Raw genomic sequence first — 26,547 nt, 5'->3', positions numbered from 1 at the left:
AGAATAAAAGTCCTCAAGTTATCTGGGTATTATGTCTAATAGTTTTAGATCTAACTTCTGATTCACTATATAAGGACTATATAAAGAAGTTTTAAAAAATACTGGTTTTGCGGGGCACCTGGGAGGCTCAGTGGATTAAAGCCTCTGCCTTCAGCTCAGGTGATGGTACCAGGGTCCTGGGATTGAGCCTTGTGTCGTCAGGCTCTCTGCTCAGTGGGGAGCCTGTTTCCTCCTCTCTCTCTGCCTGCCTCTCTGCCTACTTGTGATCTCTGTCTGTCAAATAAATAAATAAATAAAATCTTAAAAAAAATACTGGTTTTCCTACTTCATGATCAAGTAAAACAGCTGAAGAAAACAAAGGATTAAGTATAATTACACTGAACTAAATATAATGTTTGTTTAAATACAAAGTAAAGAAACCAGAATCACCTTTAATGTTTCCATCAACAAGTATGCTAAGTAATACAATCCATATTGTTTAAAATTTACATATAAAACTTGTCCTGGTTTTCTGTCTGAAATGCCCCAGTTTCTATCTCAAGAGCCCCAGTCTAATTTTCAGGTCACCTAGAATGTCTGATTCAGGAAGGTTTAAACACTAACCCTAATATAGCAAAAATAGTATTTAAAGTTGTGTCTGAGATGAATGAGAAGCTATCCTGGCTGGGCTTTTATAGGTTTTAATACTGACTACATGACCCGTATAATATATACCATGCCTACCCCAGTATAATTTATATCCCAACTTTAAAACTTCACATAGATTTACTACTTGAATCTTAATATCCCTTTTACAACACACATTATGTAGGACTGAGTATAATACACAGGCATTGTACTTTTTATGTGTTTTGAGTTCTCCATTTTCAACTCTAGGTATTGTGAATATGTGGATGGGATGGCAAGTTCACAGGTGGCCAAAATTTGCTACTGTATTACATTAAAATATCTTCCAAAATATGAAGCACAGTCATCAGTTTGCTAAATCTAAATCTAAAGAGCACCCTAAATTAAATCAAAGTCCTTTTTTAAAAAGCACTCATTCTAGAAATAGGTCTTTCTTCACTGGTACGCAATACTGAAAGTTATCAGAGCATCACTCCTTCTAATTTTTACAGGGTAAAAACTACCTGAGTTCAGTTTCCAAGGGCTTTCTTGCTATATAAGATAGTTAAAATGGCCATTTATTAAGCTCCCACTGAATGTCAGATTATGGGCTAGATCAATTTCCTTTATTCACAACAACCCTACCATAATCCAATGAGATATGACCCATTTTTACAAATAAAACAAAATGTATCAGAAATGTGAAATGATTTGTTAAAGTTCATACACGGTATCAAAAAGCAGAGCTAAGATAACGAATTCAGCTATACTTTATATCAAAGCTCATTACACTATTTTGCCATAAAATAGAAGACTAAATGATATAAAATGTTAACCAAGGGGTGCCTGGGTGGCTTGGTTGGTTAAGTGTTCAACTCTTGATCTCAGCCCAGGTCTTGATCTCAGCATTGTGAGTTCAAGACTCGTGTTGGGCTCCACACTGGGTGACTGTTTTTCTTAAAAAAATAAGTAAGTAAATAAAATAAAATGAAATAAAATAAAAAAAAATGTCAATCAAGAAGGTAAAGCAGGTACTGTTCATACAGATAAGGTATAATGAAGCAAAATATAATAGCTATTGTCAGAAAATTTAAAGGCCAAATTTCCTTCCATAAATTTTTAATGAAATTTATTTATTATTTTTAAAGATTTTATAGGGAGATAATGAGAGAGAGCACGAGTGAGGAAGAGAGGGAGAAGTGGGCTCCCAATGAGCAGGGAGCCCATTGTGGGGCTCGATCCCTGGACCCTGGCATCATGATCTGAGCCGAAGGCAGATGCTTAACCAACTGAGCCACCTAGGCACCCCAATCCTTAATGAAATTTTAAAATCACTTCTAGGCTATTTATTTTTACAAAATTATACAATCTTTATTTTTAATTTTTATGTTTTTTAGTATTCACAAATATATGTTCTAAGAATTTAAACCACAAATACCAATTCAATAAGTCCTAAAAAAGCTCTTCTTTTCTCTTAAGTATTTATCTTGAGTAAATAACAACTGGCTTAAAATAGATTAGATTCAGGTAGGAATACATTTTAAAAAGGGCAATACACTCAATATGTTCATTTATATTTTTATTTCAAAATGCATATTTAGAAAATACTTTGTAAACAATTTACTTTCACTGATTTGTATTTAAAATAGTGTAGAGGTAAGAAAAGAGATTAGAAAACATATATACATAATCTAGACTGAGTTGTCCATCAGAAATAAACACTTTCAATATTGATTTTTGAAGAATATTTTTTCCATTTTCTTGAATAAAGATTGAAAAATAAAGTAACACCGGTCAGATTGGCTATTATCAAGAAGACAAAAAGTAACAAGTGTTGGTAAGGATAGGAAGAAAAGGGAACACTCCTACACTTTTGGCGGGAATGTAAATTGGTGTCACCACTATGGAAAACACTGGAGGTTCCTCAAAAAATTACAAAGAGAATTACCATATGACCTAGCAATTCCATTTCTGGGTATTTATCCAAAGAAAATGGTAATACCAATTCAAAGAGATACATGTTCATTGCAGCATTATTTACAATAGCTAAGATAAGGAAGCAAACTAAGTGTCTATCCACAGAGGAGTAGATAAAGACGTTGTGTGTGTATATATATATATGTGTGTGTGTGTGTGTGTGTATATATGTGTGTGTATGTGTGTATATATATGTACATATATGTGTGTATATACACACACACACACACACACACACACACACATATATATATACACACACACACACACAATGGAGTACTACTCAGCCATAAAAAAGAATGAACTCTTGTCATGTGCAACAAGATGGATTGACCTAGGGGGCATTATGCTAAGTGAAATAAGTCAGGGAGAGAAGGACAAATCCTGTATGATTTCTCTTACATGTGGAATCTAAAAAAGCAAGCAAGCAAACAAACAAACAAAACAGAAACAGACTCATAGACAGAAGAAACAAACTGCTGGTTACCAGAGGGCAAAGTCAGGAAGACAAGCAAAATAAGTAAAGGGGATTAAGAGGTACAAACTTGCAGTCATTAAAAAAAGGTAATTCATGGGGATATAATTTAAAGCATAGGAAATATAGTCAATAATACTGTAATAATTTTGAATGGTGACATAGCAACTAGACTTATTGTGAAATTCATCATGTATAGAAATACCAAATCACTATGTTGTATACTTGAAACTAATATGATATTTTATGTCAGTTATACTTCAATTTTAAAAATAATAAAAATAGTAAGTTTAAAAATAAAAGAAATAAAATACATCTGATGAGTAAATGTAGAATAAAATGGAACAAATGAATTGTAAAAAAGTCAGACTCACAATTTAAATACAGATATTTATTGTAGGAAAGCTCAAAGCAATAGCACAGCTTTTTCTGGTGCTTAGGTTGGGATGTCTGTAAATATTTTTTATAGTTTACTGTATTTTAAAAGATGAATGAATATTGTCACTTTATAAACTTTTTTTAAAAAAACAAAGTCTTAAAGAATACAAAAAAGCTAATTCAAAAAGATATATGTAACCCTATGTTTATTTCAGCATTGTTTACAACAGCCAAAATATAGAAGCAGGCCAATGGTCCATCGATAGATGAATGGATAAACACACATACAATGCAATATTACTTAGCCATAAATATGGCTGAAATCTTGCCATTTGCAACAACATGGATAAATCTAGAGGGTATAATGCTAAGTGAAATAAGTCAGTCAGAGAAAGACAAATGCCATATTATTTCACTGATACATGGAATTTAAGAAAACAAAATGAACACAAAAAAAGGGATACAAACAGACACTTAAACAGAGAACAAACTCGTGGTTACCAGGGGGAAATGGATGGGGGGAATGGGTAAAATAGGTGATGGGGAGTAAGAGTATAGTTAGCACGATGAACACTGAGTAACATATAGAATTGTTGGATTATATTGTACATCTGAAAATAAAGTAACACTGTATATTAATTACACTGGAATTTTTAATAAGTCCTAATATGAATGATGTGGTAAAATAAAAAAATGGCATAAAACTAAATATGAAATAAAATAAGCAAAATGATGACAAGAATTTTCTTTGAGTGGAAGGATTATAAGCAATTTTTTTTCTTTTCAAAATTTCAAATTTTTCCATAAAGTGTATATTACTTCTGTAATTTTTAAAGATATAGAAAAATTATACTATAAGATGTACTATATATAAACCTTTATATTGATGGCATAAAACATCAATGGAATGAATGCAAGCAAAGATCATAAGAATTCAACATCTAAATGAAATTTCAGTTCTTGATGATGATTCAGTTAAGATTTTTGAACACTACATGCTATTTCTTTAAATTTTGAAGGATGGAGAAGGAAAGTGTTGACTGAGCAGTAGGTAACAATTACACACTTAAAATAGGACCTTTTAAGAAAAGTTTCTAGAATTTCCTTTTTCTTTGCATTTGCATTCACAAGTTAATTTAAACAATCTCATGTGAAAGACTACTGATCTTTTCTCTTTTTCACCCAACTTTCATCTGGGAATGGTAAGCTAAAGCAATGTTTCAAACACTATTAAAAAAGCCAGTGATATCCAAGGACTGAGAAAATGGATCTAAAAAGGTTGAAAAATGAGCAAGCCCATAAGAAAACAGAAAGACATTTTAATATACACAATTTAGAGGAGACATTTCAGGTAAAAGTAAATTACCAGAACCTGGTATACAACATTTCAAAATCTGATCTACAGTGTTTCACAACCTGTTGAAATTTTTCTCTCAGCATGTAATCAGATTTCACTGTAGATGCAGCTAAAGAAAATGAACACCAAATGCAGAAAAAAAAAATCTGTATTCACTATTTAAAACAAAGTTGTTATTCTAATTTCTTTTATCAAGTCTCTATTTCTCACCCATTCTGTAAATATTACTTTCCTTTTGTTTTTTACTTTACTTCACATTTGTGAACCATTTTTAGTCTAATCGGATTCTCACAACAGAATTACTGTTCTGTTCACAACAGAATTACTGTTTATAGATGGCACAAGCAAATGCACACGGTTTGTCATAAAGCAATAAGGCTAAGGGCTCAAACCCTTGAGGGCTAAGCCTCAAGTCTCCCAATATTCACGATCTCTACCGTTGGTCCTTTGCTTCAAGTATTCTGAATTCCACCAAAACTTCACTTACAAACTGATATTTTGTGTCCATTTCTTTTCTTTTCTTTTTTATTTTTTTAGATTTTTTTATTCATTTATTTGACAGGCAGAGGTCACAAGTAGGCAGAGAGGCAGGCACAGAGAGAGAGGAAGGGAAGCAGGCTCCCTGCTGAGCAGAGAGCCTGATGTGGGGCTCGATCCCAGGACCCTGAGATCATGACCTGAGCCGAAGGCAGAGGCTTAACCCACTGAGCCACCCAGGTGCCCCTTGTGTCCATTTCTTAACTAGTGACAATCTAATTATTTTTGTGTCTGAAGTGGAAAATATAAAAATGGCACAGTAGAATAATTTTCGATCGAGCTGCTACCCGTTAGGGCAGGCATCATAGAAATTATTTCAATACCGACAAGCAGTAAATGGGTGCTGGGGCACCTGGGTGGCTCAGTCAGTTAAGAATCTGCCTTTGGCTCAGGTCATGATCCTGGGGTCCTTGGACTGAGTTCTGTGCCTTGGGGACTGCTCAGTGGGGAGTCTCTCTGCCTCCCCCCACCCTTGTGACTTGTACTTGGCCTCTCTCTTTCTTTCACCCACTCTCTTTCTCTCTCAAATAAATAAGTGCATGGTACCTGTCTCATTTTCCTGATTCTGTTTCTGACAGTGCTCTAAATGAAGCTTCAGTTCTCTGAGAATTCTTCCATTTACGATTTTAAAACTAGTTTCCCTTTGCTCAAATGTGTTATTACAACCAACCTTATGTGGAAAGGAAAGTGTTGAGGGAGGGTTCTTTTTAAAAGACTTTAAATATAATTATCTCAACTCATCACAACTGTAAATAATTAAAACAAATATAATAGATTAAATCAATTCCTCCAAACAGAGCTTGTTAAAAGAAATTTATAGTCTCTTTCTCCTCTAATGTTAGCACCACTTTAAATATAGGTAGCCAATATCAAGAGGCACTTTCCACTTACTTCATAGTACCACCCCTTTGTGTTAAGAAGGGGAAAAAAGCTATTTGTGACAGTTTATTTTTAGATATTGATCATCTCCTCTTGCTGCAAAGGGAATAAAAATAATTAAAGTTGAGTGAAAAATAATTTGAAGTACAGCATATTTCAAAGCGTAACTATCATCATAACTGTTCAGATGAGATTTCTTGAAAGCCTGGTAATAAATGCATGCCCTAGATTTTTTTTTTTAAATCTACACTTTGCTTATTCCGACTGGCCTCTTTTACTGGTAGCTTAAGTTTAATTCCTGTCTTCTGATACTGCGTACAATTCCAAGTGAATGCAGTGATTAGTGTGTATACAATGGCTGAATGAGATCATTAGATGGACACTGACTGTAAACTGCATCATTTATTTTAAAATATAGTAAGTGGGGGCACTTGGGGGGCTCAGTCATTAAGTGTCTGCCTTTGGCTCAGGTCATGATGCCAGTGTGCTCAGATTGGCCAACGTTGGGCTCCCTGCTCAGTGGGAATGTTTCATCTCTCTCTCCCACCCCCCTGCTTGTGTTCTCTCTCTCTCTCTTTGTCAAATAAATAAACAAATAAAAATCTAAAAAAAATATAGTAAGTAATTGTCTATGCTGTGCTCTTTTATCAAAGTATTACTTTAATGTATATAGCATTTTTTTTCTCACAGCTCAAATTCATTTTAGAAAATACAGAAAATAGGGGGTATGGAGAGGGTGGTAGCATTATGGACATTGGGGAGGGTATGTGCTATGGTGAGTGCTGTGAAGTGTGTAAGACTGATGGTTCACAGACCTGTACCTCTGGGACAAATAATACATTACATGTTAATAAAGATAATTAAAACAAAAGAAAATACAGAAAATAAAGGAAAGTAGTCTAAATGAAAATCCCTCATAATTTCATTATCAGGAAACAACACCTAGTTTTTAAAAAGATTTTATTTATTTATTTGAGAGAGAGAGAAAGACAGAGACAAAGATAACAGAGAGCACCAGTGGGGAGGAGAGGGAGAATCGCACTTCCTGCTGAGCAGGGAGCCGGATGTGGGCTTGATTCCAGGACCCTGGGATCATGACCTGAGCGGGAGGCAGATGCTTAGCCAACTGAGCCACCCAGGCGCCCCAATAAACACCTATTTTATTTCATTATTTTATCCATCAACATCATTCCTATTGTTATGATAGGTAGTAACAGACAAGAGCCCAGAAAAACCCAGTACCAAAGATATGACATCATGTAACAGTAGAAAAATAAGAGATTATTTAAGAGATGATTTATAAACACTAATATATCATGCTTATAATTAGTTTTCCTCTAAAAGACATGTCCTGTTAGCATTCTATATTTGCATGTGTTTCAGAAGTTTTGTTCACTTTCATTCTAGCATTGGAAAGTGGTTATGAGGATCTATTCTCTTATTTTAACTCATGAATAAACTAAAATGTAAAGTGATGGCTATCTCTGGATATCTCTGGGATTCTTTATATAACTAGCAAAGATAGAACTAAAGTAGATGAAATAAAGTGAGGAACACTTCAAGCATTTAATTCCAACTTTTTCTTGGAAGAGTACAAATGAGCATGTGCTAGCCATAGGGGACAACTGGGTCTCAGGTCAATTTATTTTAACAAGGATGTAATTGGCACCTACTACATATGAAAATAAACAAGACAACATTCTTGTCTTCAAGGAGTTCATAATCTAACAGAAGTCAGACAATTATTATTCATAGCAGAATATAACTGCCATAGGTGAGATATGAAATGCTATGTAAAGTAAGATCAAGGGATTTCTACATTTTCCCACACAACAAAGAATTATAGCTAATAAGTCAACAAAGAGGACAAAATATAGTAACAAAAAGTAATTAAGAAAAACGTACACAGAAAAAATAAAGAACAAAGAACAGATGGGAAACAGAAGACAAACAGCGAGGTAGTATATTTGATGTCAACCGAATAAATAGTAACATTAAATATAAATGGTCTAAGTAGGAAGAAGGTACAAAGAGTTGTGGGAAATAGTAACAGTTTCACGAATAAGGCACTTCCTAGAGGCTTTAAAGAATAGAACATAATTCGGGGCGCCTGGGTGGCTCGGTGGGTTAAAGCCTCTGCCTTTGGCTCAGGTCGTGATCCCAGGGTCCTGGGATCGGGCCCCGCATCGGGCTCTCTGCCCAGCAGAGAGCCTGCTTCCTTTCCTCTCTCTCTCTGTCTGCCTCTATGCCAACTTGTGATCTCTGTCTGTCAAATAAATAAATAAAATCTAAAAAAAAAAAAAAGAATAGAACATAATTCTACCAGGCTGAGATAAGAAAATATATGGAGCATGTCCTGAGGAGACCCCGCACCCTAGAAAGATGAGACTACAAAATCTATTTTACACAATAACTCATCCACATGAACTAGACTACAATTAAAATATATGGGAGTACTGGAAGATAAAACTGAAATAATGGTAGGACCCTGCTTGGAATCCCCATGAATTCCAAAGAAAAGAGTTTCTAATCAATTTGGAAATCAGAAGAAAATTGCTAAAAATAACAAAATTAAAGCTGGGCTTTGGGATGACCATATGACAATGATACATTCTATACTTGTAAGTAAATTAAATCAGGATGTCATGAAAATACGTTTTGTTAAGGGAAAATGGTATCTTAACATTTCCTTTAAGGTACAACAGAATAGGGGCACCTGAATGGCTCAGCCAGTTAAGCGTCTGCCTTTGGCTCAGGTCATAGTCCCAAGGCCCTGGGATCAAGTCCTGAGTCTGGCTCCCTGATCTGTGGGGAGTCTGCCCCTGTGCTCTCACTCTCTCTCTCTCTCAAATAAATAAAATCTTTTTTAAAAAGGTACAACAAAGAAGACCTAGTTAAAGTAGATGATTTAAGATATCTGGTCAGGTGCATGTTGGGATGGCAAGGCAAGAACCAAAACCAGCTAGGTACAGAGGTTTTTGTTCAGAAGCATCTTAAAGGTGACACATGGAACAGGACATGTCATGGGAAAATGAGAGCGAGTTAGAAGGAACTGTGACATATATTACAAGCTGCTGAACTTCAAAAAATAGAAACAGGTAGTGTTAGAGCAATATGACCTATGAAGGGCAAGGGATCTTCTTTAGAACAGAGTGTACAGTGGGTGGAGAGTACAGAAGGTCCTTCAACATCTGAGCATATTTGGAGTATTTCAATTATTTGGAGTATTTTCAGTAATTCTGTATGTGGTCAAGTCAGAATGTACACACAGTTCAACTTGTGAAAACATCTCTCTCTACTCTACCTAATGTTTCCTGACCTGTAAAGAGAAAGACTTAAACCCATTAATACCTTGAAGCAGATTCCTAAGGAGAATGTCAGGCCACACAGTGCAAGCTGTTAGAGGTCCTGCTGAGAGCATAAACAGCCTCTGAGGGCAGTATCAGAACGGCATATGTTTATTGTGAAGTAGTTGTCAATAGCAGATATTCATACATTCTGGACACAAAAGCTGAACCACTTGTCACCTGGATAATAGATTCTTAAAATAGCAGACTGGGTAGGAGTTGGTTCATCATATCTGACATAAGCCACACTTTCACCACTGGACAATCTCTCTACAGAAGATCTTAATTCACTGAAAATAATTTCAGACTTTCTTCTCAATGTAACATTTGAAGGTTAGAAAAGGTATGCTCTGGAACCTGTAAGTCCTAAACAGAGAAAACTCTTCATTTATGAACTTGCTCTATACTTAACTAAAGCTAATTTTTTTTCAAGATCACTTTGTTGATCCCCTTTTGATATGGGAAAACATTCTGTATTAATCAAGCGAAAATGAATACACCTGCGTACTCTTTGTCATGAAAACAACATAATTGCCATTTAGATTTGCACTCTCGGTTTATAAAGCAACAGAGAGTTGTCCAATTACTCAAAAGCAAACTTTAAATAGGGTATTCAGGTCCAGACGTTTGGAGGAGAGGAAAGAACTGAAAAACACAACTTTCTGTCATAATTATGCTTGGAAATGAAGTTATCTTGCAAGCTGATATCAGATGGATTACATTCTCATAGAACTGACAATAAATAGGAGTTTCTCAAGTATAAAAAGTTAAAAAATATATATTTTTAATCCTCACACTTAATTCTACCTTTAATCAATTGTTTTCGGTCTCATGTATAAATAAAAAGCTTACAAAACAATTATAATACAGTTATCACAGATCTGGATATGGAGCACTTAGTAATTCTTGTTTTATTAGGATTGCTTAATACAGATTGTTACTGAGCACATACCTATATTAAAAGGCTATGCAAGATTATCATACAAATACTGTGTAATATATATCCCTAAATCAGAGAGAATTTCTAATAATCTGTTATCCATACCTCAAATCTTTGGTTTAGTTTAATGTCTTTAAAAGAAATAGTGTTGTAGAAAATACATTTTTAAGAAGTGTCACTGATAATAAAGAACTATAAGAAAAATAACCCATAGATTATATTAATGCTTTTACTCCTGGGCCCTAGAACAATGTAGGAAAACCAGAATCACCTGAAAAACTAGCAAACATGCAGATTCCTGGGAACGTCCCACAGTACATTTCGGATGTATGCCAAGTATCTGAATTTCTAACAGGTTTTCATGTGATGATAATACTGCTCATCTACAGACCACCCTGGCCTAGCACTGCCCTAGAACACCAGTAAGCTAAAGATGGCCTATGGGCCAAATTCACCCTGTAGCACTTTTTTTTCAAAACATGTTTTACAGATATTTAACCACCCCCAACCATTCACGCATTGTCTCTGGCTCCTTTTGGTCTACAACAGAGCTGAGTAGTTGCAACACACCCTGATAGCCTGCACTACACAGCCTATAAAACCTTAAATCCTCAATATCTGACTCTTAGAAAAAAGTTTGTTGACCTTTGTCCTAAAACACCACTCTTCTCCCCATTATCCAGTTGAGATTTTTGAAATTCAGAAGTTAAATATACTGCTATCAAATATAAAGACATGCAGTGAGACTGTTAATATATCTCAAAGCTCATAAAAACATTCACAATCTCCACGCATGTCTCTGAGTAACCACGAGTTGCTTTCTCACTGCCATGATAGAGTCCTGATGAATGTCCGATGTGTTCCACAATTAAAAGTCATGAACTTACTCTTCTTCCTATAATTAGCCCTGGTAATAAAGGACAGGGAGTAGAAGAATAAATCATCAGCTTCCCCAGTAATCTTCTGTATCATCTTATTTTGTCATCTGCTTTCTTTCTGCATCACTGGATAGGTTAACAAATGCTGGGCCTGAGAACACAGAGGCAACAGGCTGCCACTGGGGCTTAAGCAGCATGGTAACAGTGGGCTTCAGACTTCACAGATGTGTTTTATTATTACCTTTAATTAAATATTGTAAAATATGTACTAGTCAATTTACCACTATAATGTTTCTTCATACCTTGTCCTAGGCTTGATTCAAACATTTATATTAGCTGCAGCACTCCTGAAGGCATTTGATTTGGGGATCGTTGGGTTGGATAATATTTAAAGTAAGAAACTAGGACATGTAAATAGATCACTGTTAAAAGCTATTATGTATATTTTCTCATATGTGCAATATATAAGTGAAACTAAAGAACAGCGCCTTAGAGCAAAAGTTTTAGCTGTTATCTAAATGGGGCAATTTCATTTTGTGAAAGGAAGTACAACCCTTCCCACTAAAACGTGAGACTACCAGACCTACAATCTAATAGTGATTTCTCTAGAGGTTCAGTTTACTTTTTTACATCTTCTGGTAAATAAAAAGCTTGCTTATTGGGCTACATGAATAGTTTCTCAAATCATATGTAAGTTTATTTAGAACCATTTGTCTTAGAGTAAGAAACTCCCAAACCAGTATCTTATAAACTATTGGTAAAAAGGAATACTTTGCGTTGTTAGAGTATGAAATAGATAATAAATTAACAGAAAGAAAGGTTATCAGCTAATACCTGTTGCACTATTGTCGTCAATTCCAAGCAGAGCTGTATGACATTATTCCTTGTAACTGAGTAGTCTGTGACAGCAGCAAATGGTGACCTATAAAGGGAAAACGAAAATTGTGAGCAATAGGAACAGATTTTGGGGCACCTGTGTGGCTCAGTCATTAAGTGTCTGCCTTTGGCTCAGGTCATGATCCCAGGGGGGATTGAGCCCCGTATCAGGCTTCCTGCTTGGTGGGAAGCCTGCTCCTCCCTCTCCCATTCCCCCTGCTTGTATTCCCTCTCTCACTGTGTCTCTCTGTCAAATAAATAAATAATATCTTTTAAAAAAATAGGAACAGATTTTGAAAGTCCCCAAACGCAAAAGCCTTAAGTCAAGATCTTGAATGATAGGAAATGAGTTGTTCTAAAGTTCACAAAGCGACAAAAAGTATTCAGATTTTAGAAAAAAAAATTATTATATATTTTAGATGAAAATGCAGAAATTTTATTTTTTTAAATTATTTTATTTTTAATTCAGAAATTAGAAGAGAAGTAAATTCAAGAAACATAATGTTTACTTTTCTTTTTTTTTCTCTAAAAATTTTATTTATTTATTTTAGAGAAAGAGAGAGTATGTGGCAAGGAGGGGCAGAGGGACAGACAGAATCTCAAGCAGACTGACTCAGGGCTTGATCTCACAACCCAGAGATCTTGACCTAAGCAGAAACCAAGACTTGGAAGCATAACTGACTGCACCACCCAGGCACCCCAAGAAACATAATGTTTGCTTTTCATCAAATTTCTTTTTTTAGTTTGTGATATTTATTGGTTCTTTGGTACCTATAAGGTCTCTTCACTACACCTAAAATAAAACAAATGAAGGAGTACTTTAAACAAAGACAATATTTTAGTTTATTTTCAAGTGAAGATTCTGAATATAGTATCTTCTTGAAACATTCACGATTCAGAGCTAGTAATGAGAGCTAACACCTACTGAGGACTTATTATGTGCCAGGTACTCTTCTAAATGCTTTACATGTAATAAGTTATTTTCACAAAGCTTCTATGTAGTAGGCACCACTATTATTCCCATTTAACATATGAGAACACTGAGATACAAAAAGGTTAAGTGGCAACTAGTAAGTGGGAGGAGCTGGTATTCAAACCAAGGAAGTCTGAACCCACACTCCACAGAGTTAAACACTAATATACATATACTGCCTCTATGAACTTACTTACTAGGTTTTATCTTGTAATAAACCAATTATTAATGCCACTTCACATCCTTTTTTCAAATAATGTGGTAGACAAATAACAAATATATTCTGGTATAAGGTTTATATTTACAAGGTTGTCAGAGACAAATAGCAGCAGTCTTTCTTACCAAGTGTTTTGCCACCAAAAGAATTCATAGTGACTTTCCATTACTTCTTATCCACTCTCACCTGTGAATGCCCATCAGGTTTTTTAAGGCCAAATTTTATAGGATTTGGGAGGCTCAGTTTAATGAAAAGAAAATAAAATCACTAATATAAAAGAAGGCATGGAGGTGAAAATTTAGTGAAATTATTGCATCCTTAGTGCTTTAGACCTCCTTCTATTTGATATCTCTTCAGGCAATTTACTAAAAATGCATATATGGAACTGCCTCTGGGTTATAAATAATTTGTTTCTTCTAGCAAACTCTACAACTCAAGCACCTCCCACTCTCACATAAGTCTGTGTAAGAGATATCCTTTATTGGTTACATTTTTTAAACCTATTTTTCACTTACATATTTTTGATGTTGGCCATTCTGTTAGCTATATAATTTGAATTCCCCCAAAATATTTCTTCTTTTTTAAAAAGTTTTTATTTTAATCACCTGTTGCTCATCATGACCAGTGCACTCCATAATCCCCATTAACTATTTCACCCATCCCCCGACCCATCTCTCCTCTGGTAACCATCAGTTTAGTTTGTTCTCTAGAGTTAAGAGTCTGTTCCTTGCTTTGTCACCTTTCTTTCCCCTTTGCTCATTTGTCTTTTTTCCCTTGAATTCCACACGAGTGAAATCATATGGGATTTGTTTTTCTCTGACTTATTTTACTTAGCATCACATCCTCTAGGTCCATTTGTGTTGTTGAAAATGGCAAAATTTCCTTCTTATTATGGCTGAATAATATTCCATTGTATATATACAGCACTTCTCCTTTATCCATTCATCTATCCATGGACACTTCAGTTGCTTCCATATTTTAGTTATTGTAAACAATGCTGCAATAAACATAGGGGTGCCTCTATCTTTTTGAACTAGTGTTTTTGTATTCTTTGGGTAAACACCCAGTAGTGGAATTACTAGATCCTATGGTAATTGTACTTTTAATTTTTTGAGGAATCTCCATCCTGTTTTCTACAGTGGCCACACCAGTTTGCATTCCCAACAGTGCTTGAGCGTTCCTTTTTCTCCTCATCCTCACCAATACCTGTTTCTTGTGTTATTGATCTTAGCCATTCTGACAGGTATGATGTGATATCTCATTGTAGTTTCAATTTGCATTTCTCTGATGATCAGTGATGTTGAGCATCTTTTCATATGTCTGTTGGCCATCTGGATGTCTTCTTTGGAAAAATCTCTCTTCATGTCTTCTGACCTATTTTAATTAGATTATTTGTTTTCTGGGTGTTGAGTTTTATAAGTTCTTTATATATTTTGGATACTAACCTGTTATCAGATACATCATTTGCAAACATCTTCTCCCATTCCATAAGTTGCCTTTTAGTTTTATTGTTTCCTCCACTGTGCAGAAGCTTTTTATTTTGATGCAGTCCCAGTAGTTTATTTTTGCTTCTCTCCCTTGCCTCAGTCGACATATTTAGAAAGAAGTTGCTATGGCCAATGTCAGAGAAATAAACGCCTATATTCTTTTCTAGGATTTTTATGGTTTCAGGTCTCACACTGAGGTCTTTAATCCCACCAAGGTGTTTTATCTATATTTATGTTATTTATTACCTATATCTAATAGTTATCTGTATTTCCTGAGTGGGTTTCTAATTGGTAATGATACTGAACAGCCTCATGTGCATATTTCCTATCTATATATATATATAGTCTTCAGTGAAATGGCTCCTCACACCCTTTGTCCATTTGCTTTTGAATTTTTAGTATTCCTACTGTTGAATTTAGAGAGTTCCTAACACATTTTGTATGCAAATTATTTGTTGAATAGGTGACCTGTAATATTTCTTCTCAGTCCATGGCTTGTCTTTCCATCCTCTTAACAGGATCTTTAGCATACCAGGTTTTTAATTTTAATGAGGTCAAACTTACTAATTTTTTCTGGATTATACCTTTAGTCCTATATCTCAGAAAATCTTCACCTGATCATAAGTCATATTTTCTTATGAAAGTTTTATAGTTTTATGTTTTGCCTTTAGATCTGTGGTCCATTTTTGAGTCAATTTTTACATAAGGTGTAAGGTCTGGGTCAAGTTTCACTTTCTCCCCTATGCCTATCCAACTGCTCCAAAACCATTTGTGAAAGGCTGTCCATTCTCCACTGTCAAAAATCAGCTAATCAGGGGCACCTGGGTGGCTCAGTGGGTCAAAGCCTCTGCCTTCGGCTCAGGTCATGATCCCAGGGTCCTGGGATCGAGCCCCGCATCGGGCTCTCTGCTCCGCGGACAGCCTGCTTCCTCCTCTCTCTCTGCCCGCCTCTCTGCCTACTTGTGATCTCTGTCTGTCAAATAAATAAATAAAATCTTTTTAAAAAAATCAGCTAACCAGACCTATAAAGGAACAGTCTGGACTCTCAGAGTCTATCCAGTCACCACCAACAGTTTTGATTACTATAGTTATATAATAGTTCAAACTGAGTAATATCTTTTTCAAAACTGATATACAACTCTAGTTTTTTTCTTTCTAATATAAACTTAGAATCATACAGCCTGTGGCTATACAAAAATCCTGCTGGAATTTTCATAAGAATTTCATTATATCTGTAGAGAGACTTGAGAATGGATATTTTTACTGAGTCTTCCAATCCATGAACATAGTATACAGCATGCATCTCCATTTATTTTATCTTATTTGATATCCTATATCAGTGTTTTATAGTTTTCACATACTGATCCTGTAGATATTTTGCTAAATTTATGTGTAGGCAACTCACTACTTTTGAAGCAACTGTAAATTGTACCGTGTTTTTAATTTTGGTTTCTAGTTATTCATTGTTAGTATACAGGAATCTAATTAATTTTTGTGTGTGGACTTTGTATCCTACAACCTTGCTATTTACTTATTAGTTCTAACAGATGTTTTGTAGATAGGTTGGAATCTTCTATCCAAGGATATATATAATCTGCAAATAGGGGAGGTTTTATTTTTTCATTCTAATCTCTAGGCCTTTTGTTTCCTTTTTTTGCCTACTGCCCTTGATATGACATCCAATAGGTTATTAAATTGAAGGGATGATATCAGACAGTATTACCCTATTCCCAGTCTTAAGAGGAAAGCATTCAGTATTTCATAATGAAAGTGTAAGTTTAGCTGTTGCATTTTATATATGCTTTATATCAAGTTCAGGTATTACTAGTCTGTTCTTACCTTGCTGAGAATTTTTCTAAAGGAATGGTATAGGATTCTACCAAATGCTCTTTTTTTATAGGATTTTATAGGATTTTTTATAAGATTTTATAGGATTTTTTATAGGATTTTATAGGATTCTACCAAATGCTCTTTTTTTTATAGGATTCTACCAAATGCTCTTTTTTACATTACATCATATGATTTTCATTCTTTAACCCATTGATGTGGTGGGTTACACTGATTTATTTTTGAGTGTTAAGGCAGCATTGCATACCTGGGATAACTCCTACTTAGTCATGGTGTATAATTATATTTATATATGGTTGGATTGGGTCTACCAATATTTTGTGGAGGATTTTAACATGTAAGTTAACAAGTTAACATATAAGTTCATAAGATACCAGTCCACAGTTTTCTTTTTTTTGTACTGTTTTCATCGAGTATTGGGATCAGGATCGTGATCATCTCATAAAATGAGATGGGAAGAATTACCTACTCATCTATCTTCTGGAACATTGTGTGAATTGGCATTATTTCCTCTTTAAACATATAGTAGTATCCACCAAGGAAATCATTTGGGCCTGGACCTTTTATATCCCAACAAAAAATGTTTCTAAGTACAATTCAAATTCTTTAATACTCAATGGATTATTGATAATATTTCATCTTAAGTAAATTTTGGTTTGTGTTTTTTTAAGGAACTGAAATTGGTCAATTTCGTCTAAGCTGTAAAATTTATGTATGAAGACCTATTTGTAGTATTCCTTCATGATCCTTTTATTTTGATCAACTTTTCCACTGTGTTTGTTTTCAGTTTCAGTGATTTTTAATCCTTTGTCATTATTACCCTGTTTTGCTTTAGTTTTATTTTGTTCTTATTTTTCTATTTTCTTTTATTATAAGAATACTTATCACAAGATTTACCCTCTACAAAACCTTAAGTGTACAAGATGGTATCATTAACTACAGGTACAATATTTTATATGAGACCTCTAGAAATGTTCATCTTGCTTAACTGAAAATTTATACACATTGATTAGCTATTATTTTCCCACTTTCTTAAAATAGAAGCTTAGCTGATTGGTGAGATTTTTTTTTCTGATATAAGCATTCAGTACTATAAATTTTTCTTTTATCACTGTGTGCCACAAAAGTTATTATTTGTTCTCTTCTCATTCTGTTTAATATATTTTTTTACTTCCCTTGAGACTTCCTCTTTTTTCCATGTACTACTTGGAAATGTGTTGTTTGATTTCTAGTTTGGTTCCATTATGGTTAGAAATATACTCTAACTGGATTTTAATTCTTTTTTTTTAAAGATTTTATTCACTTATTTGACAGACAGAGATCACAAGTAGGCAGAGAGGCAGGCAGAGAGAGAGGAAGGGAAGCAGGCTCCCTGATGCGCAGAGAGCCCGATGTGGGGCTCGATCCCAGGACCCTGGGATCATGACCTGAGCTGAAGGCAGAGGCTTTAACCCACTGAGCCACCCAGGTACCCCTGGATTTTAATTCTTTTAAATGTGTCAAAGTATGCCTTATGATGCAGATGTGTTCTATCCTGGTGAATGTTCCAACGGGCACTTAAAAAGAATTTGTATTCTGCTCCTGTTGAATGAAGTACTCTAAAAATGTCAATTGTATAATGTTTTTGTGGTGGCATTCAGTTCTTCTAATCCTTACTGAATTTATGTCTGATAGTTTTATCAATATCAAGAGAGTGGATATGAAATACCCAATTATAACTGTGGATTTGTCCTTTTCTTCTTGTTCCATCAGTTTTTAATTCCGAGCTCTGAAGTTTGGTGCATACATCTTATCAGTAATTTCTGTGTCCTCTCTTTTGAAATGTCTATGTGCTCATCTACTACATTTTGGTATTTTTAAAATACGAAGGTAAGGGTGCCTGGGTGGCTCACTGGATTAAGCAGCTGCCTTCGGCTCAGGTCATGGTCTCGGAGTCCTGGGATCAAGCCCCGCATCAGACTCTCTGTTCGGCAGGGAGCCTGCTTCCCCCTCTCTCTCTGCCTGACTCTTTGCCTACTTGTGATCTCTCTCTCTCTGTCAAATAAATAAATAAAATCTTTAAAAAAAATACAAAGGTAATATTCACATAGTACATATTAACATTCTGTTTCTCATATGTTTGTTGCAAGTATTTATTTTTCCCAGTTGGTCATCTGTTTTATACTTTGTCACATTTTTCAGTTTTTTGTAAGTGAAAGTCAACTGGGATGTTCATTTGTATTTTATTCCATATTTTTAAATACTTAAGTCTTTCTACATCTAGCAATCATTTTTTGTATGTATTTTCTCATGGGTTTATTTTCCACTTAAATAAGTGACATACTTAAAATTAGGGTTCAGGCTTTATCAGGTGTCCCAATACTATTTATTAAATGACCCTTTTCTCTCCAGTAGTTTTTTTTAAGATTTTATTTATTTTTTTGATGGAGAGAGAGCGAGAGCAGGAACACAAGTAGGGGGAGTGGGAGAGAGAGAAGCAGGCTTCCCGCCGAGCAGGGAGCCTGATGTGGGGCTCGATCCCAGGACCCTGGGATCATGACGGGAGTCAAAGGCAGACGATTAATGACTGAGCCACCCAAGTGCCCCTCTCCAGTGGTTTTAATGTATTGTTTTCTAAATAATTCTATATACCATAGCCTATTTTAGGCTGTCTTCTACTAATCTACATTCCAAAAATTCAGTATATTTTTCACCATAATTTACTAAAACAGAGACAATCCGAATTCAAATAAAGTTAATTGGGAAAATATGTAATTAATTAATCTACATTCTCAGTTTAAAAAATTAACTTCTTTGTGAGTAATCAGCTTTAAAAAATTTATTCTTATGAAAGTTGTCTGAAACTGGAATATAGAGATGTTGCATAGGTGTATCTGAATCTACTAAAGCTCATTAAACTGTACACCTAAAATGGGTGAATTTTATAGAATTTAAATTAGGCCTCAATAAAGCCATTTTTTAAAAAGATGTAAAATATAAACATTTCTAAGACAAAATAATTTTTTTAAAAGTAAAGGCCATTTTTGTTGCACTGAAGCATAAAAATTGGCATTTTAATTAAGAATTCAACATGCTTCTGGCATGAGTAGAAATAGTTTAGGTTCTTAGGCTTGAAAAGGTCAAAGTCTGTTAATAAAATCTAAAAACTTCATTCAAAAGTGATAAGATGAAATACAGCATGATTTGTCCCATAAATTTGATCTTCAAAATATATAAAAGGAAAAATCTATTTGATGACCCAATGCCTGTAGCGAACTGAATTCTAAGGCATGTTTTCCACTTTCTTGACCACTCATATTTCAAGTAAGACAAGTTTCTAGCTCAAGATTAAATGTCAAGAAAACTAGGGGAAAAACTCTAAGCATACACTAAAGAAAACACTGATATCCTCTTGTAGGGAATTCCCCTGAGTTTTTATTTTAAAGGCAAATCATGTATAAGTATACTAAAGAACCATTCTTATCCTGAAGATGTTAATGTTTGGTATGATTATTTTGGCTATACATATATGTAAATAAATGAAGACTGACAGGTTCCAATCTTTATGAGTTACTGAAGATGATTACTCAGTCATGACTTAATGATCATCTAGATAAAGAAACAGAGCTCTGTAGAGTACATGAGCACAATCAGTTCATACACAAAACAAAAAAAGAAAGAGAAATTTATTTTTCAGTCTGAAGAAAAAAAAAAAAAAAGGCCAAGCTAGAGCTCAGGCTACTTACAAAAATGAACACAGTGACTCCAAGTAAAGGATATTAAATTCATGGCAGGAAAGCTTTCTGATGCCAGAAAGTTTAAAAAAAATTCCTTGGCTCATCAATAAACAGCCATTACAGGAACTATCCTATTTAGATCTTAAAAGTTGGGGTAAATCGGAGGGAGAGACAAATCATGAGAGACTGGACTCTGAGAAACAAACTAGGGTTTTGAAGGGGAGGAGAGTGGAGGGTTGGGTGAGCCTGGTGGTGGGTACTAAGGAGGGCACATATTGCATGGAGCACTGGGTGTGGTGCATAAACAATGAATCTTGGAACACTGAAAAAATAAAATTAAAAAAAGTTAAGCAGGGACACCTGGGTGGCTCAGTTGGTTAAGCCACTGCCTTTGGCTCAGGTCATGATCCCAGGGTCCTAGGATGGAGTCCCGCATCGGGCTCCTTGCTCGGCAGGGAGCCTGCTTCTCTTGCTGCCTCTGCCTGCCTCTCTGCCTGCTTGTGTGTACTCTCTCTCTGGCAAATAAATAAAAATCTTAAAAAAAAAAAGTTAAGCAACTGTTCTTCTTAAATCACCATATGGATAATACAATGCTTATAATTCTTTCAAGTGCAAAGGTTTATGACCCTGTAAGAAAGTATTCTTTGTACGTTCTATTCCAACAAAAGTATTTCACTTATGGAAAAGTTATTAGTGGTTCAGAAATGCTAAACAAATTAGAAGCCCAGAAGGAATACTAAAAAGCTAAGAAGTTAATAAGGATATCTGGACTGCCTTACTATTTCTCAGGTTGGCACTGCTGAGCCTGAGCGCAGTCCATGAACAGTGGCAGTTTTAACATTAGTGCTTATCTCTGGAACAAAAGGTGCCAAGTGAGGGCACCTGGGTGGCTCAGTTGTTTAAGTGTCTATCTTCAGCTCAGGTCAGTATCCCAGAATCCTGGGATCAAGCCCTGCATCGGGCTCCCTGCTTGGCAGGAAGCTTTCCTCTCCCTCTTCCACTCCCCTTGCTCCTGTTCCCTCTCTCGCTGTGTCTCTCTGTCAAATGAATAAAATAACATCTTTTTTTTTTTTTTTTAAAGAGGTGCCAAGTGAGAGCAATGAGCATGCGAGAGGAAAGAAGGCCAAGCAACAGCGGGCTACATATCTGGTAGTGTTTGAGGTAATTTGGTTTTTGTAATTTTTTTCCTAGTATACAATTAGCTTTTGTCCTACAGTTTTCCATTATGGAAGAAGAAATCAGTTCAACCATTTTTTTTTTAGATAGGGCAAAAGATTTCAAAGAAAATATTTTTGCCTTGTCACTCTACTCTTGTGCCTTAAACATTTAAAAGTTTTCAATGACATAAAAAGATAATATCTCCTTGATCTCTTCAAAATAGAATGGTCTTGAAAGGTAGTTTACAAACAGTTGGAATTAGGTGTGAATGCTAAAAAATGAGAGGAAATAATGAACTTTTGCTATAATTAACAAAATAAACCTTTTCTATAAATAATACTTACAAACACTGTTAATGATGTTACTGTACAATGTGATACATACAGTTATCTCTAACCCTCTAAGTATAGATTGACTTGGCAAAGCCCTATAAAACTGCAAGAAAGATGAGGTGTGAAGAGCAGCAGGATGTAGGTTAAAAATAGACAAGTAAACCATGCATTGAAAATAAACAGTAAAGCTACCAAATGTGATTAATCTCTGAAGCTCTTCCTCAGGGAAAGTCTGCTGCTTCATTCAAGTAAATATTTAAAATGGAAGGGATAAACAGCAATTTCGTTATGCTTAGATTTTATATGATTTAAGAAATGTAAAGAGCTTTTTTTTTATGTTCAGTCAGTCAACATATAGTACATCATTAGTTTTTAATGTAGTTTTCAATGATTCATTAGTTGTGTATAATACCCAGTGCTCAACACAACACATGCCCTCCTTAATACTCATCACCTTATTACCCCATCTCCCTGCCCACTTCCCCTCTGAGGCCCTCAGTTTGTTTCCTGGAGTCTATAGTCTCTCATGGTTTGTTTGTCTCCCTCTCTGATTTCTTCCCCTTCAGTTTTCCCTCCCTTCCCCTATGATCCTCTGTGCTATTCCTTATGTCCCACATATGAGTGAAATCATATGATAATTGTCAGATGCCCCTCAACAGATGACTGGTTTTTGAAAATGAATTTTATTTGGATGAAAGCTCCACTGAAATTGAAGGTTTTGTGAATTGTAAACATTTCCCCCCTAACTTTTAAGTCTTAAAACTTCAAAAGGTTTTTACTTTTTTTAAGAGAGAGAAAGAGCATGTGCGTGGGAGCAGGGGTGGGGGCAGAGGGAGAGAGGGAAAGAGAGAATCTTAATTAGGCCTCATGCCCAGAGCAGAGCCCAATGTGGGACTCAATCTCACAACCCTGAGATAATCACCAGGGCTGAACTCAAGAGTCAGATGCTTAACCGACTGAGCCATCCAGGAGTCCCAAAAGGTTTTCAATGATATTAAAAGATATCTCACTGATGCCTTCAAAGTAGAATGTGAACTAAATTTTCTATAAATTAAAATTCTATATAGTGATTTTTAAGTATCTAGGCCAAAATCAGAAAAGTGACACTCTTGTTTAGCACTTGAAGAGAAATACCAAAATGAAAATAAATGTTTATATATGTTGCATTCCTAAGAATAACTTCCTCAAAATTTTTAAGAATTAGTCAACATTGGAAAGGAGATGTAGCATGACAAAAGAACATGACAAATGAAAAACAAGAAGGGCTTTGGTATCAAACAAAAATAGATTCAAATTTTAATTTTCTTGGTAGAAGAATGACTTTAGGCAAGTTACTTACTGTTTCATATGTAAAATGGGAATAATGACACCTGCTTTATGAGAATTCAGTGAGCTGATATATATGAAGCATCTAGTTCAGTATCTACAACTAAATTCAAGGTTTTCACTTATTCTTTCTTTTCCTCTCTCCCCTTTCAAGTGATAAAATAAATATTGCAATAAACACATATCATATTGCCATGCATGCAAGTTCTTCCCAAAATGCAGTACAAAATTTAATGCCAAAATATTTATCACTGTTTCTTTAAATTAAAATAAGTCTACACCAACAGATTAAAATATTAAGAATTTTTGGTCAATGTCTTTTGTATGGAAATTTTTATAATTAAGTACCTAAGTTCTAACTTCTTCAAAAGCAAACAAAAATAAACAAGACAGGACACATTCTTACCTTTTATAAAGAAAGCATAAAGAGCTTAGTTTTGTTCAAGAACTTAAAATTATTAACTAAATTTATTTAGAGATGAGGTAGGGAGTTAAATAATGATTCTACAAGTAACTAACAAATGTTGTTAGTGTTCATCCTTTGATATTATTAAGAAGGAAATAAGTTTGATATATTCCTCATATGCCTTTGGTGAACAAGGTCAAGGAATTATAGAATAGTAGTGCTTAGAAGAGAACTTCAAATTCTGCAGGTTTTATATCCTATTTTAAAAAGAAAATAAAAACAAAAGTTAAGGTTCAAGATTACTCAGGACTAGAGGCAGAGCTGAAATTCAACCCTTTCTCAGCCTTTTGCTCCTTTGCACTACTTCATGATGCATCTTGGCCAGGATTCGCAATCATGGTCATGGAGAACACTGTTCTTTTGGCTATTCTAGCAATGATTAATGCATTTTGTTTTCTGTGTAGCTTGTAGGACACAGTGAAACAAGAGGACATATGAAATGTTGTCTTGTGTTCTTGTTGCTACCCAGAAAACTTCTTTTTCTTTGAAAGGAATAAAAATATAACTTAAATACAGGCCCACTAATAATCTCTGATAAAAGTCTGGGTTACCGTCAGGAAAACAAACAGCCTAAGCATTTTACCTGGCATAGTTATAGATAAAGTCCTATTATATTTAAATTGATTTCAGGACCTTGTGAAATTTATATTAGCCAAGGAACAGTTAAGATATTCATACAATCCACGGTAGAGGAGGAAGCAAAGTCAAGCTCCCAAATATAGAAGTAGTATTCATCATTTACCTCTCTTCTATCACCACTAAAAATTTAAGAATCTATGAAAAACGGAAGTTAACATTACACAAAGCTATTCTGAACTACAAACCATCTCACAGAAAAATTTCTTCAGAGAGGAATTCTCACCTTTAATTCATAACCAATTCATATATTCCAGTTGTCATGACTTCTAAATAAAATCACTAAACTGTTGCTAGTATGGTCACATATATTCTGATTCCCTCATTCGCTACATACTTTCAGTTCTCAAACTACCTAATCACTCAGCAACATTTGCCCCTACTCACCACCTCCTTTTCCCCCTAAAACTCTACTACCATATTAAATGTTCTCACAACTCAGACAAAAAAAGTAATTAAATGAGGTGATGGATGTATTAGCTAACCTTACTGCGGTAATCATTTCACTATATATATATATATGTGTGTGTATATATATAGTGAAATGAAAAACAAGAAATGAATTTTATATATATAAAATATATATATAAATAATATATATAAATGTATATATTATATATATAATTTGATACATATATGTATGTGTATCTTAAATATGCTGTATATCTTAAACTTACGTAGTTATTTGTCAATTACAGCTCAGTAAAGTTGGAAAAAAGAAAATACTGAAATCTAAAAAAAAAAAAAACACCACAAACCCACAAACAAATACCTCTTCACTACCTTTGCTTCCGTGACACACTCTCATCTAATTCTCTCCTACCTCTTCGGTTATGCCTTCTCATTTTTTCCCCCAAGCTGCACTTCTACTCATCCTTCAGTTGTTGGTGGGTCACAGAGCTCACTCCGTATCCCAGTTCTTTTCATTTACTCAAAAATATTTATTGAGCACCCACTCTAGGCCATGAACTCTTCTAGATAATTGTGGCAGCAGTAAACAAATCAGATGAATTTCCCTGCTCTCTTGAAGCATACATCATATAATCAGACAAAAACAGCAATTCACAAGAAAATGATATAATGTTAGAAGGGTATAAGTGGTACAGAAGACAAATAGAGCAGAATAAAAGGAATCCATTCTAAAACTCTCCCCAGACCACCGTATTAATACATCTGTGACTTTATCACCTATATTTTAACTATTCCCAAGTCTCTATAGATCATGTATTTTTTCTGAGCAGCAATAATCTAAAGAACTTCCCACAGTTTATCATGCCTCACTCAACTCAACATTCATCTTCCACCATAACTTGTTCCTGTTTTGATAATGGCATCACCATCCACTGGGCCAGCAAAGTCAAATACCTAGATGCCTCTTGTCGTCTCTAGATCTTACGGGTCCTGGAATCTTATTTATCTGTATAAATATCTCTAACGTTCTTCCATCCTCACTTCTGCTCCTCTAATTAAAAACCTCAGGAAATAGCAGGATCAACTCTGTAGTCAGATGCCTGGACTGAATAATGATTCCACCTCTTACTTGCCATTTGGTTTTGAATTTAACATCTATAAGTGCTAGTTTTTCTATCTGTAAAATGAAGACAACCCTCCTGGGGCTGCTTTGATTAAATGACTGTGGCTAGAGGTATTAGCATCAAAATCATCAACAGTAGCAGCAGCATGAGTAATTCCCAAAATAGCCCCTTAAGTTACTTTTCCTTCTATCCTTACCCTTCTTTAATCTTTCTCAACACTTCAGCCCTACTAATCATCAAGATCCAGAGGCCTAAACACAATTACCCTACTAAACAGGTTCTGAAGGCCTTCAGGTAAGTCCAAATGCCTTAACATGTAAGAAATTTTTTTTCCTCCTTCTTTCCTTTCTAAAACTTAAGCTTGCTAAAGTCGTCATCATTATAGGCAAGCCAGCCTGGAGCTGAAATTTTCTGTGAAAGATCTTCAAAATATAAACTTCAGTTTCTTTTTTCAATTTACAGTCTCAGCAGATGATTTTAAAGTTATCACAAAATTGTCTTTTTTTTTCCTTTTTTTTATCCTTTCCTTTTTTTTCCTTTTTTTCCTTCCTTCCACTTCATTTTTACGGTCAAAATATTAAATTTTGATTTAATCAATCACTG

At 34.8% G+C, this 26,547-nt stretch overlaps 1 protein-coding gene across 1 annotated transcript in view; it reads right to left on the bottom strand.

Moving 5' to 3' along the window:
- The window catches only part of CNKSR2 (connector enhancer of kinase suppressor of Ras 2), a gene marked incomplete at both ends in the record, with an annotated part of 237,468 nt that overhangs the window by 136,244 nt on the left and 74,677 nt on the right, over window positions 1-26,547 (bottom strand). The window contains one exon of the mRNA XM_080794916.1: window positions 12,209-12,296. Coding sequence (XP_080651042.1) covers window positions 12,209-12,296 — 88 coding nt within the window. The remainder of the gene's footprint in view (window positions 1-12,208; window positions 12,297-26,547) is intronic.

The sequence above is a fragment of the Martes martes genome, assembly GCF_963455335.1.
Source record: "Martes martes genome assembly, chromosome: X".
In the NCBI taxonomy this organism is placed as follows: Eukaryota; Metazoa; Chordata; class Mammalia; order Carnivora; family Mustelidae; genus Martes; species Martes martes.
The sequence above is the reverse complement of the archived record's forward strand: the minus strand, read 5'-3'. Positions and strand labels throughout refer to the sequence as shown.